General features: G+C 32.2%; 3 protein-coding genes across 3 annotated transcripts; 1 reads left to right on the forward strand and 2 right to left on the reverse strand.

The window, feature by feature from the left end:
* Nucleotides 1-1,940: 1,940 nt before the first annotated feature.
* On the reverse strand, nt 1,941-7,615 carry LOC130828074 (probable magnesium transporter NIPA7). Its single transcript, XM_057693868.1, has 9 exons — nt 7,193-7,615; nt 7,031-7,087; nt 6,381-6,471; nt 5,487-5,647; nt 5,266-5,393; nt 4,792-4,929; nt 3,783-3,875; nt 3,161-3,284; nt 1,941-2,570 (listed from the first exon to the last, which is right to left on the reverse strand). The coding sequence occupies exons 1-9, from the start codon at nt 7,317-7,319 to the stop codon at nt 2,434-2,436; spliced, it is 1,056 nt and encodes a 351-aa protein (XP_057549851.1). The 5' UTR covers nt 7,320-7,615; the 3' UTR covers nt 1,941-2,433.
* A 597-nt stretch (nt 7,616-8,212) lies between these two features.
* On the forward strand, nt 8,213-14,160 carry LOC130828075 (uncharacterized). The gene is made up of 9 exons (XM_057693869.1): nt 8,213-8,369; nt 9,347-9,436; nt 10,153-10,270; nt 11,890-12,021; nt 12,145-12,192; nt 12,808-12,854; nt 13,049-13,159; nt 13,681-13,732; nt 13,828-14,160. Exons 2-9 carry the CDS (start codon nt 9,347-9,349, stop codon nt 13,842-13,844), a joined length of 615 nt encoding a protein of 204 aa, XP_057549852.1. The 5' UTR covers nt 8,213-8,369; the 3' UTR covers nt 13,845-14,160.
* A 1,191-nt stretch (nt 14,161-15,351) lies between these two features.
* LOC130828072 (F-box protein At1g30200-like) lies at nt 15,352-17,137 on the reverse strand. Its single transcript, XM_057693867.1, has one exon. The coding sequence runs from the start codon at nt 17,031-17,033 to the stop codon at nt 15,612-15,614; it is 1,422 nt and encodes a 473-aa protein (XP_057549850.1). The 5' UTR covers nt 17,034-17,137; the 3' UTR covers nt 15,352-15,611.
* Between the last annotated feature and the right edge of the window lie 551 nt (nt 17,138-17,688).

The raw sequence follows: 17,688 nt of genomic DNA on the forward strand, positions 1-17,688 counted from the left end.
GTTTCGTCTCACAGTGAGACGGTTTCATACAAGACTTGCTGTTGAAGTAAATGGTGCAAATTACGTAAATATACTATGTATTTTGAAATTTTAACTATTTTGTACTCAAAATATTTCATTTACTTTTTGACACTATTTGTATAATACTCTTAATTTGTATTTTATTTTTAATATATTAATTAAAACATAGTCAAGTGAGATTTTGTTTGATTTATCTTAATTCAAGTTCGTATTATTGTAAAAAAAAATCAGTGAAATGTCGTATTATCCACAAAAATTCATCCACTACAACAAAATATATTTTTAGTGGGATATATTTAAGGACATTTAATTTAAATGTCACCACTTTAATATTGTAATGGTATATATAGTGGATAACATCATAATAAAAAAAAAAATCATACTCTTACTTATAAAATTGTAATGTCACTACTTTAATTTAAATGTCACTACTTTAATATTCTAAGGTCATTAAATCATATGTAGTAAAAAGTTGATTTTTTGTAGTGATCCTATTTTAAAACTATTACTAGTACTCCCACTACTCCCTCGATCCTATGAGTGTTGTTACATTTTTTATTTTGATATGTCTCGTCTATATTATAAAATTTGCTATAATTTTTTTTATCATGACACACACTTTTTTTAAAAAAAAATTTAAATATTTTAAATTTTTATTTCATTTATATATTTCTATTACTTTCTCATGAATAACAATTTTTTTACTACTATTATCAAATTTCTTGGTTTGATGCTACAAAACAGACAGAGAATTAGCTTAACTTCAAATTCCAAAAAGAAATTATGTTAAATCTGAAAAGTTGGGTCAAGACTTACTAAGGTTGAAAATTTTAAAAGTCACTTGACCAAGCATTTAACACAAGAAAGAGACAGCTCATGGATTATTATTATTAGAATGAATTTTGTTTCAAATAGAGCAAGTATTGTCTCTTCTAAATAAAATTTTGGAATTGAATTACACATAATTTTATATAAAGAGTATCTAAACAAAACTAAGAAGTTTATTTTAAGTTATATTCTTTATTAAGACCGTATTATCATAAGACAGACTTAATATATGCTGGGCCAATTTTTTATAAAACTTTTTTTAATAATAAAAATCACAATCCCTTTACGTAGTTTTTCTTAAAAAAATACCATATCAATTTAAAACATAACAATCAATGTACTAGTAATCTCGTATAGTCCAATTAGCTTAACTTCTAGTGTTACTATACATTTATAAATAAATAAATCAACTTATATAATATACACCTATAATAGAGGATATTTTAATATTTAATCTAAAAAGCGAAAATCATCTTACTTAATATTTATGAAAATAAATATAAGTTAATCTGTTAAATATTATTATTTTTACCTTTAAAATTTTGACATAATAAATAACGTGTCATTGAGAATAACACATTTAGCATATAATATAGATGGACAAATTGATTGATAAAGGAAAGGTGAATGCAGTTAACTATGAACTCTTTGCGTATGACTATGCAGGTCATAACCTCATAGGTGATAGGATGATATCTCTTGAAGCCCTTATTTCACATGAAGCCCGCTAGCTTCTTAAATGCACTACTAAAGTCCAATAAATGATCCATTTTTTTAGTTATATGGCTATTCTTGTAAGGAATCGTATTTCAGTAAAACGATATCAAAGTAAGACTTATAATATCAGAATCTTTTTTAAAATTGTATTAATTGAGCTATTTATCCTATTTATAGGATATGTCTTACGCTGAGACCGTCTCATATAACAATTTATGATAATTACAAATTACCACTAGCTATAAGAATCCTTAGATTTTAAATATAATAAAAAAATTAAAATTAATGTAGTAATTCACATATTCCATTGATCCAAAAATTTATGATTCTTTAAATTTGAATAATAATAGATTATAGTAGATTGACCAGTTACATCAAATGTAATTTTTAATTATGTAAACTTACAAATAATATTTGTTACCAGGGACCTATTAGAAATAGCTTTTGTTTTAACAAGGATAAATTGAGCAATATCGACCACCAAATTCCGTTAAAAGTGGAAGCATAGGCAAGAGCCATTTAATGGAGTGTTGTTTCAATTAATGTAATAAATAATTATAAACAATTATTTTCCCTATATACAATCATCTATATACTATATTTCATCACATAAACACAGAATACACAAATTGTTGGACTCGCTTCAAGCCATGAATGCACCAGTAGTAAGACGGTACAGCACAACAAGACTAGTGTTCTACCAATCGCTAATGCGATTTGAGCTCGTAACAGCTTCGCATTTTGGCCACTTTGAGGAATATCTCGCAATAAAAATGGTTCTTGGAGCACCGAAGATCCACAGGAATGAATATATGCATGTTTCGAGCTCACAGACAGCATCGGTCATCAAGGTTTATACGGAGTCATCTACGCATAAGAGTCTTGCCTCTTCAAGAAAAGTTCGCCTGAATATTCTATGTCGTCCCATTCAGACTTTGAAAACTCTGCATTTCCAGCACAAAGTCCGGCTGTGAGGGTGGGGGACATGGGTGCGTAAGCACCACCTGCGACAAAATCATAGTACATTATTTCGGAGTTAGAGGATGTCCCTTTAAATATGAGCTAAGGATTTATTTATAGTTTTTTGATTTTGAATCATACAACATACCATTACCCAACGACATTAAGTGACTCCTACCTAAGGTAGCGTTTAGGGGATCGAGTGTACGCAACCTCACCCTTGTTAGTGAAAAACTAACAAAGAGGATGTTTTCAATGGTTTTGAATCATAATGGACTATATTAAATGACAAATCAAATCATGTGTACTTCTTACTTACGGAAAGTTGTTGATGCGCCTATGAGGTTTGCTAAAGGTAATCAGAAACAATCTCTTTGTGATCACTAACAAGGGTATTTTGCGTACATCCCACCCCGCAAACCCCGCTTAGGTGGGACCACTCAATGGCATTGCGGTAATGGAATTTAGTATGGAGTGAGAGGCCATCTAACACTGCATCTACACTCTACCCACAGTCGCATATTTTGAAACATCTAGCATACATGGGCGCAACTTGGGATTTTTCGCTTCAATAGGATAGTGAGTGTATAGAAAATGGATATGCAGCTTTCATATGTTCAAACTCATGTCATACCTTTAAAAGATGGCAGTCTCTCCATAACCTCCTTTGTCATCTGCAACAAGATTGTTCCCGAGATGATAACAATAAAGCCACAAATTTCTGATACAATGGCTCCTCCGTCTTGACCATTCCAATCCTGAAATACGTTTCACAATCTTAGTTATCCATAATTATGAGGGTTTCAATGGTTAAAACGTCCTTTGATAAAAGGTATGGTATGCCATCTTGCATCCCTCCTCAACCTTAATCATAGTTTCTATGAGCGTGATATACTGAATATGATGATGATGAGTTACCAACTTTCAAGATATCCAATCACTTGTTTTTAAGAAAATAAAAAACTAACGAACAACCTAATAAACATATCTCAATTTGCTTAGGTATATCATGAACCAATCTTAGGACTGGGTTCTAAAGGGTGAGCAAAAGTGCAACGGAAAAGGTCTATGGAGAACACATGCTTCAAAATACAGAAAAAATCCGTTTATTTAAGTCAAGAATAGAACCAAATACCAATCTATTAATTTTGGAACATTCAAGTTGAAACATGAATGATCTTATTGCATCATCAACATTTTCCATCAGTAGACATGGCATAAAAAGGTCAATTGGAAGCAAAACGAGTTGAAATTACCTTGAACATTATAACACTGGCAAGAATGGTAAGTGTTGTGAACATGACATAGTATATAGGCGACACGATCGCAGTGTTAAATGTGTCCAGAGCCTGAAGAAAAGAAAAGATAAAGTTGTTAAGCTAGATATTCATCGAAACAGTTACGCTAGAATCAAGGTAAATGAAGTACCAGTAATCAAACTCATTCATAATTTGTGCGCCACACCTAGCCATGACAGCCAAGAAATTGTTATTGAAGTCGTTGTGTGCTTGTACAAGCGCAATCATAATATCTATTTGTTTAGAGTAAATGTTTACTCATGTTGGATCGTCGACACTTGTTCATATAGAATGCTATTTAACACTTCATATTGAACCACATACATGAATCATTTTCATAATAGCTGATAATAAAGATCATAAGCACCTTTAGCGTATGTTTGGATAAGAGTTTCGGAAGGAAAGGAATGGAAAGGAAGGGAAGGAAAACACTTTTCTTCTCTAGTTTTCCCTTCAAATCTTTACAACGTTGGAAATAGAGGTGTTCATTTGGGTAATTAGGTCGATTACAAGTCATGTATCTCGGGTCTGTTTAAAATCGGGTCTAGTGTCCATATTGCTTTTTACATATTTTAAATTGATTTTAAAGTCGGGTCAAGTCGGGTTCGGTTACAAGGTCAGATAAATATCGGATCGTCGAATCTGTTTTGAACACCTCTAGCTGGAAGGAACCTTGAAAGGATTTAGTTTGTGTAAAATATGAAAGAGTTACTCCTTTCTATTCCCTTCCCTCCATTTTCGTTCCTTCCCCTATCTGAATCCAAATGAAGGTAATACGAACAATTAGTGTCTCAATTGCAACGTACATATGATTTCCACCTCAAAGGGATGGGACTCGGACGTATAAAATGACTTTTAGAAGCACAAAAATGAGTTTCCGCCTACCTTAGAATATGAATTAATATCAATAATAACAGATATATAAGAATAGTTTTTGAAATTAAGAAATCAATTCTAAATAACAAACCTTATTCAGATAATTCATTTGAGTGAGGATGCATATCAGGAGCACCAATGTAAAGAACCATGTTTCTGGGTAAAGAAGTTGATTATTTCCGGCAAATGTCAATTTCAAGGAAATTCCAAGAGCTTTGACACTCATAACCTGCACATAAGCTTCAGTTTTCATTTAAATGTTTACTATGATTGGGAGGAGAAGAGTATATCATTAACCGTGAAACTAGGTGTTCATTCGAGTCATCAAGTTAATTTCGAATCAGGTGTTTCAGGTTGGTTTAAAATCTGATTTTGTGTGAACATTAGTTTTTACATAATTGTAAATCCATTTTTAAGTCGGGTCAAATCGGATTCAGGTGTAAGGTCGGGCGAATATCGAATTATCGGGTCTGTTTTGAATACCTTTACGTGAAAGGTTATATATATATAATTTCGAAACTAAGCTACTCGTCTCCAATGAAGGTTTCAGGAAAAAGATCAATACCGAGAGAGAGCCCATCAAGGAGCAAATTCCAGTGAAAACCAGCACATTCGAGTTTCCACACAATGGTGCAAAGTATAGCACCAAAATGAAAACCAGCACAAGCACGGTGGCAACATAAAGAAGGAAAGCTGAAAAAAACCGCAGACAAATCGTTTAAGGTTAGATATTTTTCCCGAATGAATTATAAAGAGATCATAGCCAAGATATATTCAAAAATTTACCCATCTGAGTAGCTAAGTTCCATATTTCTTTTATAGAAGTGATAGCATGTTCTTGTGGTGCATGAATCACTATAATGACCGAGCCAACAATGCACATCACACAACCCATGATTCCCAATTTGTTTAGTCTCTCTTTCAACATAAAATGAGCCAAAACAGCACTGCATCATATAAATCAGAGATCATCTTTTGAAATCAATAGCCCGAATTATATGATCTAAGAACAATGTTACTCGGGTTCTGGTAGAAGCCTATAAATTGGATATGTTTCAAAGTATATGACAGACTCGACTATTCTATGAAAATCTTCAAACAAAATTCCGGTATCCATGCTCATGTTCAAAACAAAAGTCCGAGTAAGTGTACATTAGACAACCCATGATTCCAAATTTGTTTAGTCTCTCTCTCAACATAAAATGAGTCAACATAAAATTGCGAATCAAAAAGTGAATTATGGTTGGTTTTAGGCTATTTTTTGGTCATTTTGAGCGAACGCGAATTTAAAAAGCAAATTAGCCAACGAATGATGCAACATTGCACGCAGGCACGACATCAACTAAATTAGAGATCATCTTTTGAATCAATAACCCTAATTAAATGATTTAAGAACAATGTTACTCAGACTCTAGTAGAAGCGTATAAGTCAGATATGTTTTAAAGTATAATAAGACAGACTAGAATGATTCGCCTTTTGATTTGGCGATTCACTCAAGATGAATAATTGTTAATTCAAAACAGAAAATAGTTCGGTTTTCTTAATTCGCGATTCACATGAAGATTAATGTATCAAGTGGAACGTGTTCGAGTAACAAAGTCTTATAACCAATTTAATCGAGAATCCCTAAGGCCGGAGGGTGATGAATTATAACAAAAAGGATATTTTAAATAGAATACCTGACAATTATGCTTAAGGCTCCCATTGGTGTAACAAGAATAGCTGGAGCATATGCATATGCCACAAAATTTGCAGCCTCACCAACAATCACTGTACCCAAAACAACACATCAAAATTTTGTTTTTAATTAAAAACTGGTGGAAGAACCTCAAATCCCAATCATGATATACTATCATACAATACAACATGCCTTAAATCAATAGTGAATCCATAATAGTAGTGTAAAGCAACTCTAGCGTAACATAATTCGTTTGCTAATTTGCTTTTTAAATTCACAATTCGCTCAAATTTGCCTAAGAATAACCCAAAACCAATCATAACTTGCGTTTTTTATTCGTGATTCTCGAGGAGATTAGCGAATCACGTGACATTGAGTAGTTCGATCACTCGTCTATGCAGGTCAATTGAACCAACTCAATGTCATTCTTGTGTTACATGTTACACAATACAAAATCCCCAAATTAAATGATAGTAGATTAAGAATCGGGTTTTATTTCGATTGGAGCAAGTACCACTTTCCTGATGTAAGATATGCGGTATGATTTTCACCTAGTCCTCCCCTTCGCTCAGCCTACCTTATATAATCAATCCCTAAAAAACCCAAATAAAATTAAGCTTTAAAACACAATTACAATTAACGAAGACTTACTCATGAATAGCCCAAACCACCATAAAGGCTCAAAAAGATATGAATGTCCTCCAAGACCTGAAAATCAAAAATTCAAACATAATTCTAAAAACCCAGAAATAATCAATAAAAAAAATTAAGAACTTTGATGAAAATATAATGGGTGAAAACTGAAAAGTATACCAGCTCTAACCCCTGAAACACTAGCTTTCCATAACCCTTTCTTTTTGATGATGAAACTAGCACCAATGAATGCACTTGATGAAAGAGCCAATCCAAACCCGATTACATTTTCATTGGAAAAACCCATAATTAATCAAGAAATTGTTCAATTTTCCCCCTCTTTAATTCAAATGAACCCTTGTCTTACTTTTTCTGTAAAGGCTCATTTAAATATCTAATCATTAAATGGGAACATCATAGTTGACTTCATCATTTGTTCTTGTTGGATTTTAATATTTTTTTTGGATTAGTTGGTCATTGACTCTTTATTGGTCGTTAAAGAAAAACAAATGAAAAAGAAAACGTGGGATTTGCGAATTTATTTGTATTATCACAATGAATATTAGTTGTTAGACTATTTGTTGTTGTTGATGTTGGTTTGTTTCATCAGACGAAAATAGTGATTTTATTGTCGGATTTTAATCAACTATTTAGACTAGACTCGGTAAAAGCTGACATGATATGCTAATTCGATCTAAACCTAAGTCATAATAAGTAAGTGAGTTTTACTTGAAACTTTTGACCCAATTAATTAGGTTAAGGTCAATCCTAAACCCAAAACAAAAATGTATAACCTTTTATTAATTTTTCTACAATAATCATAACTTTTGATTAAATATGAATAACTCTGATCCCAATTGCACTAAGTAACTTTTAACCAAACAAAATTGGATTGGGGCACGTTGGGGTATAATTTAATGAGATAAATAATAATGTGCAAAAAGCAAATAAGACATTCTTATTGAATAAGAGAGAGTATTATTGAATAAGACAATAATAGAGTTTTTTGAGAGTATTATCTATTTTCTCAAAATACATTCAATAATTTTAACAACTTTTTTAATTTAGAATTTTAAATAGTATTTCAAAGTTAAATGTTTAGAATAATATGTCTTTAAAAAACTTTAATTTTAATTTTCAAAAAACAAAAGGATAAAATAGGAAAAAAGTAAATGAATAAAAAGGAAGGAAAGAAAATAATTAGCCAAAAATCAAAACTCTATTAAATAAAAAAAACTCTATTAAGTCAAAAAGCATAACCCGCCGCGTACGCTGAAGCCGCCGAATCGATCAAGCTCTCGCCGGCACAGTTTCTTTAGCCTTCGCCGCTTCCGCCGTCTCTAATTCATTCAAATCCGTTAGTTTTCTTATGATTTAATCCAATTATGATCAATTTTGCTATTGAAAATTGATTTGTGGGTTTTCTTTTCTTTTTATTTTCGTTGATGCATGCATTTTTTTTTCCTATGTTATTTTTTTCAATTCCATTGAACCCATAAAACCCTAAATAATAGATTATATTCAACTAATTTCTAAACAAAATGAAGCATTCGAGAGACATAAATTAATGGAGTGGAAGTGTTTTCTGAACAAAATTAAAGCATTCTTGAATTGAATTGGTTGGTAGTGGCTTTAGTAATGTATTTCTGTATCCAACTCGTTTCACTTGCCTTAGTATTTCTGTGTATAAGATTAGTTGAATTGAATTGATTGGTAGTGGCCTTAGTATGTAGAATGATGATGATACTTGTCTCAATGAGATTTGTACTAGTTGCAAAGTGCCACTTTGGCAAGAACCATGCCATTTGTAAAATGTCTATGTTCAGGTTTAATAGTTCTTGACAGTTTTCATTCTGTTCGATTAAGTTCTTTAATTTGTTTCAAGTTATAATACTTTCCTATTATGTTGGTAGAGCATTTCCGTACTCATATCATGGAACTAGGTGGATGATATATTGTTGATTAATTCTGTTATTGCTTAAATGTCGACTATCTAATGTAGATTGAGCTTAATGGACAATAAATTTATATTGTGCCAGTACATCTTCTTCCTTCTTTCATTTACTTGCCTCGATATGGGGTGGTTATTAGGTATTTCTGAAATACTAGTTATTGTTTCCTATGGTTTTCTATATCTTTCATCTATTCTATGACAAAATAACAGCTTATTGCAATGCAATCGTTCTCAATTTGTCATTGATTTTAGTATATTTTCCATCTGTTGGTTCTTTTTCTTTCGTTTTGTTCTTTTTCTTTTAAGTTTGGTTTCATCACTTTTGGAAATGATTGTGATCATCTATTATATTTATTAGTATTTTCCACTTTTTTTGATAGATGGCATTTAGAGGTCGAGGTCGAGGACGTGGGGGATTTGGTGGAGGAGGCTTCAACTTTGCCCCACAACATCCTTTTGTTCTTTTTCCTGTGAGTAAGTTCATCTAATTCATCTGGTTTCTTGTTTTTAATCTTGGATACAACAGTAAGTGTAACACAACACCTTTTTCATTTGCTGAAGTGCAAAAGCAGTCACTCGTTGGGTGTGAAGTACCTGAAAAACTAAGAAAAATTAAATTAGAAATTCTAAAAAAAGTTTAAAACCCATAAGAAGATAAATAAATAAAAAGAAAAGTGATATAAAGAAGAGAAGAGAAAATATACTTAGTAGGTGCCCGTATCAAATGGTCACTGGTTTGGTCACTGGTTGGGTTTGGTCGATTTCCCTCATTTTATTGGAGCAAAGTTCATATTTGAAACAACATTTCATGCTCTTTTCAGTTTTGAAATATGTTTTTGACTGCTTTTACCATTCTGAGATAGCTCTTTACATGTGTATGTACAATTATGAATACATCCTCAATGTCTTTTTTAAGTTATAAAAACGGGTTGAACAATAATTGCGGAGGGGTCCTCTATTCTTGTTAATTTCATTAAGTTTACTTGAGAAAAAAGAAGCCTTTCTGAATGTACTCGACAAAACAAAAGCATTTCTGTATTTTGTGTTAATGTGTTCATTGTAATCTTTTTCTTTATTGTTTCTACTATTAATATTGTTTATTTAGCAGGCTCAATATCTCTATCCCTCCCTATTGTGGTTATTACTGGAATTTCTAAATCGATGATCTTGTTATTTTGGACCACAGGAGATCAGATTGCCTGATAGAAACAAGGTTCCTGAAGAGAAGGAATTAGCAATACGTAATTATAGGTTTCGGAATTTCTTTAGAAATTCACCATACTATCTTGAGGAAACTTTATCAGGTAGTTTATGAGCTTCCAACATGATATTTATGTCTGCATCTATTGTTAATTTAGAAATTCAATTTTAATGAAATTGAGCTTTATGATAGCATGTATTTTGAGAGTTTGACTTAGCTACTACTTACTCCAATGTAGTACTTTCAGTACAAACTAGCAAATGCTGGTGGGCGTATCTAGAAATTTTGAATTCAGTTATGGATCAGCTTCTGTTTTCATTTTTGAAAATTCATATAGTTAATAGGACTTTGCATTACAAATCACAACCTTTTTGGGCTCCCTCGACTCTTTTCTTATGGGATGAAGTCTTCCGCTTGGTCTATTAATCACACTATGTCACGTCGTAGGCTCTTAGCCTCTCTTCCCCTCTTGTCCCTTTGGATGTGAAGATTTCTTCAAACTCTTCTATTCTATGATTGAACTTTGCATCACAAATCACAACCTTTTTGGTCTCCCTCGACTCTTTTCTTATGGGATGAAGTTTTCCGCTTGGTCTATTAATCACACTATGTCACGTCGTAGGCTCTTAGCCTCTCTTCCCCTCTTGTCCCTTTGGATGTGAAGATTTCTTCAAACTCTTCTATTGTATGATTGACTTTTGACCACCACTGATACCATTGATCCACCTCCAACTGCCTGATACTTACTGCCATCTCTAATCCTACTCCACCTCGGCTTCTCCCATTCACTCCACCAAACCGCTAAATGGAAGGTGTAGCTGCTAGGAGTGAGATCGGAGGTGATGTGGAGTTCTGTGGCTACCAGAGTGCAGCTGTCAGGAGTGTTATTTTGAAGATACAATGCTCTTGAATTTTCAGTGCAAGACTATGGTGAGTGAATGAAGGTACTGGCACGGAGTATTATGTTGGAACAAAGGAATAATTGCCTTCCCTTCTCTTACAAAATCCATGCAGCGAAATTATATTTTTAAAGGCTTTTGGGGTAACAGTTCCTTTCCCACTTTATCGTAACATTGAGGATGGTTTTATTTATTCCTTCCTTTTGCTGAATTGACGCTTGAATGAGGAAAAAATTATAAAATTCCTCGGAATGCACGGGATTGAAAATTTACCTATAGAGGAAGTACCAATTGATGAGACCCTTATACATTTGGGACTATCAAAAACAGCTTACCTTATCACAAATCAAATTCGATAGTATATAGATCGGACTACTCAACTATTACAAGTTGAGACTATCTAGAAATGATATTGACTGAATGGGATTGTATCAATTTTGTTGAAAATATTTCACATTTATATCAAGTTGGACAACATTTTACTTTGTAACTTCAGATAATCCATTGCCAATGAAGGCTAAAATAGATGTGTTAACAACTTTTGGCTCTGAATTACATCTAAGTAAAAGTTTTGTACTTAATTTCAATGAAGCTGCTAGTAGTCACCAGGTTCCAAATGAAAGGTCTAACAGAAATAACCTTCCAATATTATCATTTGCAAGCATAATCAGGTGAAGCAGCAGACCAATTTTTACCGAAGAATTCACACATGACAATGCGCTATACATTCTGTTTGTTTTGCCAATGTTATTTTTGGAGGACCATCCTGTGACCAGCACAGAATGAGTGGTTTTCACACAATAATATTTTTTACTATTCTCAGACGAAGACTCCGTGGACATTGAGAGATATTATGACAAAGTCAACAAGAAAGCGAGATTTGGTCGGGAGTCGCTTTTAGGTTCTGGTGTCTTAAAACTTGAAAATGGGTATTTTCCTCCAGAGCTTGTACAAGGTAGGTTAAATTCTGTGAGTTCAATTCTATTTGTGATACCCATGCTTTGAATTCAAAGTTAAATCTTCTCTTCTCATATATCTTGATAATCCACTAAAGCTTGACAAACGATAAAATTTTCAGGCACAAAATCCAGGACTAAGAGGAAGGTGAGATGGAATCAAGAACGAGGTACTTTATATGATCTGCTAGCTTACTGTTGAAGATGTTACTTTTCAGATCTTCAGATTCTTAATTACTTCGAAGTTAATTGACTGCACCTAGCTATTCAGATAGCTTAGAGCTGCCTGTTTATGTTGCTTTTTTATTATGCTAGAATGCTCTATGTTGGATTTGATGTAATTATAAACACCAATGCAAGTTTTTGTCAGTTTCATCATTTTCTTTACATCTTTCAGTTCTGTGTATTGTTGTGAAGTATCACCCTCTCGAGGCTCAATACTTTTATAGTCAGATTTATGTAGAATAAGCCTTTTGTGACTGCAACTAGAACTTGGAGGATAACTCCCACATATTCTCTTGAGAGGCACTGGTTGATATGTCTTGTAAACTAATCTGTTTGGTCAGCAATTCAACCCACGCTGACCCTTTTGTTCATTTGTTGGTTAGGATGTCCCCGCCTAGTTGATAGCCTTAGTTGTGTTGGTGTAATGCAATATTGTTGTCACTTAGGATGAACCTGGAGATTCTAGCCTTCTAAGTTTGCACTATATCAACCTGCTATGGTTTTTTTTAACACGACTCATTCTTTATATTTACAATTCTTCCATGATTGTTCTATGGCAGACATTCGGAAGCTAGATGATCTTGAGAAGCTTGAGAAGGATTTTGAAGTAAGTTCTAATAGTAATTTTCGGAAACCAGCAGATAGTTTAGGATATTTATTGCATTCAATAGTTGCTCCTAGTTGAAGATTGGTGCTGTATAAAACATTTGTATTGACGTATTATTGCTGTTTAATTTTCCTTCCACTGTAGTAAGTGTTGTGCTTGTGTATATGATATATGATAATGTTTCAAATGCATAGAGTGGCTCCTTAAAAGGCAAGAAGGAGAAAGAAGGCGAAGAAGAGGAGGAAGAAGAGGATGTAGAGGAGGAAGAGGAAGACGAAGTTGATACTGATGATGATTATGCTAAGGTTCACTTCTCTGTCTATCCCTTCTTTCTATGTATACCTTGTATAATTCTACTTGATCTTTGATATAACAATTTGGATATCTTTTTGATGATACATGTCCTTTTCATTATACTTTGTAATTTTTTGCTGCGCTGTATCGTCTCAATAAGCTTTTTCTTCTCCTGCTGTGTACATATAATATAGCTACTCCTTAAATCATGACTTTTAGTTGTAATACATGTCATTTTTTGTTGAAGTTCTTCCATAATATAATTTGTGTATTATGGATCAAAGCTTAAAGTATGCTACATCAGAGCCTAGAGAGCTGACAACATTATGCCAGAAAACTTTAGGCAACTCATGGTCTATCAATGTGTAGGCTTGTGTTTTTTTCTTAGATGCTGCATTCATATACTTTTACGAGATACGGGCTGCTTTCTTTGGCAACCGTATGTTTGGGAAGCTTTGTGAGTCTGCGTCTTAATCTTTTGGCTGAACATATTAGTGATGGTGAAATTATTTGTGAACATGACATTTTGCAGGGCGAACAATTTGATGATGATGAAGATGACTTTAACGTTAGCGAGGGTGATGGTATGATATCTGCATGCTTGATTGTGCAATGTAATTTTCAGATTCGAACCCAATCTGAAACTTTAAGATGCTATTGATTGTGCTTTGTAATGCAGATGAAGATGCCATGTAGTAGTAGTAGTTGGTTGGCGTGTCGTGTAGCTCTGATTATCGAAAGCTCTTTCAGATACAATTGCAGAGGTCAAGAACTTTTTTTCTCGATTTCAGGATGCAAATCGGTTACTTATCCGTTTCACTTAGATTGCTACGCAGGACTTTCAGATTAGGATTGGTAAATAAATGTAAGGTATAGAGTTTTTGACACTTTTTATAAGAATTTATTTCTCAGTATACGCTTTCTAGAATTTTCATATGAATTTTTGCTATAGGAATTGTTATATGGAATTATGGATAGTATTTACCAAGCAAAGTGATACTAATGTCGCAAATGATGCCAGTTTTAGTTGCAACAATTTTTAGCATTCTTAGGGATCGTTTGGATGGAGTATAAATATTTAAGGGGTAAAAAAAATCATACTAGTGAAATAAAGGTAAGTAGAGATGCAAATAAAGTGGTTGAAATACTTATGAAAGATGTAGAATGAGAGTAAAAATAAAAAAGATGAATAAAAAAGGATGATAATTTTCCTCATTTGGAGTAAAATATTCTTCCACCTTCTCCTAGGGTAAATTTATACCCCCAATATGAGAGAAATAATTATTGTTTTATTCATTTTCATTACCTTCTAACCAATTTTTTCACCTTTCTAACAATTAAATTCCTTTAAACTTTTATCTAATTAACTTTGTTTTTGTACTTTGACTTTTATTTATCCCTTAAATATTTACACTCAATCTAAGCGATCCCTTATAGGAATATTATCAGCAAAATAGAGATTTCGTGCCTCCACTCCTTAACTTTTAACCATTTCTACTTTTCAGCACGTTTTCTATGAAACTGTCTTACCATGATTTAAGGATTTATATAATCTGTTTATTTTTCTAATTAATTTTTTAAAGATTATAAGTGATTATTTTAAGGTTATAAATGTTAGAGTTATAAAAGAGCTAACACTGCTTTTGAGATGTACTCTAGTTTATCAACAAGACTACAACTTTTTATAGGTTTTTGACAAATACATTTCTAACTACTATTAACTTGAAAATAAAAAGCTAATCTTAGCTCTTTTGACATTCTATTTAACTTGTTGTCTTACTTTTATTCTAATTAATTTAAATAGTTACTTTTATATATTTTCAGCCGGTCAAACCAGTTATTGACTTTAATCAACTTTCATTTGTGAAATAAGTCCTTTTGTTTGACTTGAAAAGGCCACCTTATCTCAAACCATACTCAAAACCTGACCCAAACACTGACCAATACTATGAGATAGGAATAGTCTTATATAGTTGAGTCCAATCTGCAACCTCATTCATAGAAATACATGAGCAAGTTGCCATTGTTTTTATGCTTTGTTCTTTAGGCATCCTTTTCAACTTCTTGCTGTTCTTTTCTTCTATATCCTTTTCTTCTTTCCCTATCATCTATCATCTATTATTAATAATAAAGTGGAACTATTATTGAAGAGTCACATTATATTGCATTTCCCTAATTTTATCCTTTAAATTAAAACATTAAATTGAAAATAATTGCACTTCTTCATCTTCTTCATTTCCTTATTTATCATTATAACAATAATTAGTTACTACTATAAATATTAGCTTTTACTTCAAATCAAATCAAATATATAAAAAAATAAAAAATGAAGAAACTCTAAAAATTAATCTAATATACTCATAAAACTAATTAATATACACAAACTAGCTCCCAAAAAGATCAAAACAAAAATCGCAGAAATTATGATAAATTAAAATAAAAATAAAATAAAAAAACAAAAAATCAAGAAGAATTCATTTCCAACCTATACATTCTCTTCTCTTTTCTCTTCAACAATTCTTTAGCAGCCTCTTCAAAAACATCCTCACCTTCAAAAGCTTTCAACATATTCAATCCATCATTTTCTTTTTCTTCATTATTTCCTTTTTTTTCAGGTTTAATCATAACAAGTGTTGCTCCTTTCATAATTTTCCCAGAACAGGGCAGTTCCAATTCCTTCACATACCATAATTTCATCACTAAATACCCTGAATAATTCATTGAATTTGATTCATCATGATCATCACTTTCTTGGTTTGATTCTGATGTTAATTTCAATGATGGGTTTTCTTCTTTTTTTGAAATGTTCATTGAATTTCTCAGATTTTCAATTTGTTCTTCATTCATACAAAGTTTCCCCTGTTTTCCACCATCTGAAATTATTGCTTTTCTTAATTTCGGGCATTGACCCACCATTTTTTTCATTAAATTATGCCTTGCTGATGATGCAATTAAGCAAGAAATTATCCAAATAATCCTTAATTTCAGTTCTTCATCTGAAAAATTCTGGGTTTCATTTTCATTATTTTCTGACCTAATTTTCTCTTTTCTATCAATAATTGAATTTGCACCCAAAATTGCACATTTTTCCATTTCTATCCCGAATTCAGCTTCCCATTTTAAAAGTGGGATGTTCTTATTAATCCCAATTTCACCTCCATGACAAGGAAGTTCAAGATTAATTGATTGAACATCTGGGAAATTCTTGAGAGTATTTCCAACCCATTTCAAAACATCAAGCCCCCCACCATTTTTTGACAAAGAATTCATCTTTTTATTAGCAATAGCTTGTTGAATTAGAGAAATTGGTTTGTAGATAAACTTAAAGAATGGATTTTTGAATAAACCCTTGGACCCACTTGATGATTTTGATGAATCTTCAATAAATTTCTTAGATTTGGGACTTTTTTTATTCGTTTGGATTGAAATTGAATCAATTTCACATACCAAAGAAGCAAATCTTTTTGATACAAGAAGACAACTACACAAAGATTTAGCATCAAAAAGCTTGTTAAGAATCAAAACAAGAATTGGATCAGGAAGAAGATCAAAATAATCAACTTGATCATCACCAAATTGCTGATATGAAAACCCTTCCATGGAAAGGATTAGATCTTTTCTAATTTGATGAAAAATTAGGGTTTTTTGAGAGATTTTTTGGGTGTGAATTATGAAGGATTTGAGGGGATATATGTGGTTATATGTAGAAGAGGATAAATGGATTATGGTGAGAATATAAATTAATGGCGGTTTTATGAATGATGTGAGCGTGGTTTTGTGGGCGTGTTGAAGAGCTACGCGGTTTGACGGAAATATAGACACGTTGAATATAAAGCCAACCGGTTTCATGTAGGGGGATTTTAGTAGGGTCCACTTTAAAGTCATAGTGATCTATAGGTATGGTTAATTAATGTGTGCACATTGTAAATTACTTTTGAAATTTTTTAATTAATGGTCAAAGTTTCTTGTGACATTGTTGTATTTGTTTTATCGAAAGACGTATTTTATATTTAGATTAAATATTTTTTTTATGAGAGTATATATGAGTTTTTTGTTTGATGTCGTCTCAATAAAAGATAACATAAAATAGCTTAAGTTTCTTTGAGTGCATGGTAGGATGAGAGAAAAGGAGCGTCAATTAGAATTCAACTCAACACCTTATATGCGCAAATTAAGTGTCATATGCTTCAACTATTAAGGGAAGAATTGATTCTTAATTAATGGTCAATGTTTCTTTTAAAGTAAAGGGTAGGTCGAGGGAAGGAATGAGCTAGGTGAGGAACGACAAGATCCAAACCTAGTTTGTTAACTGTAATTAGTTGTACGAATAATTGTTAGTTATGTGAGTAGTTAGTAATTGTTAGCTATTGAATTGTAAATGTTACATTTTTTGGCGAACTGTGGAAAAGTATTACTATTTGATAAATTAATTGTTATTAAGTGGTTGGAATATAATTTTTTTTATTAATTATTTATTTGATTAAGTTAAAAATCAATAAGTTATATAAATTAATTAACCTTTTGTAGTTAATTTGACAAA

Source organism: Amaranthus tricolor, chromosome 12, assembly GCF_026212465.1.
Source record: "Amaranthus tricolor cultivar Red isolate AtriRed21 chromosome 12, ASM2621246v1, whole genome shotgun sequence".
Classification (NCBI taxonomy): domain Eukaryota; kingdom Viridiplantae; phylum Streptophyta; class Magnoliopsida; order Caryophyllales; family Amaranthaceae; genus Amaranthus; species Amaranthus tricolor.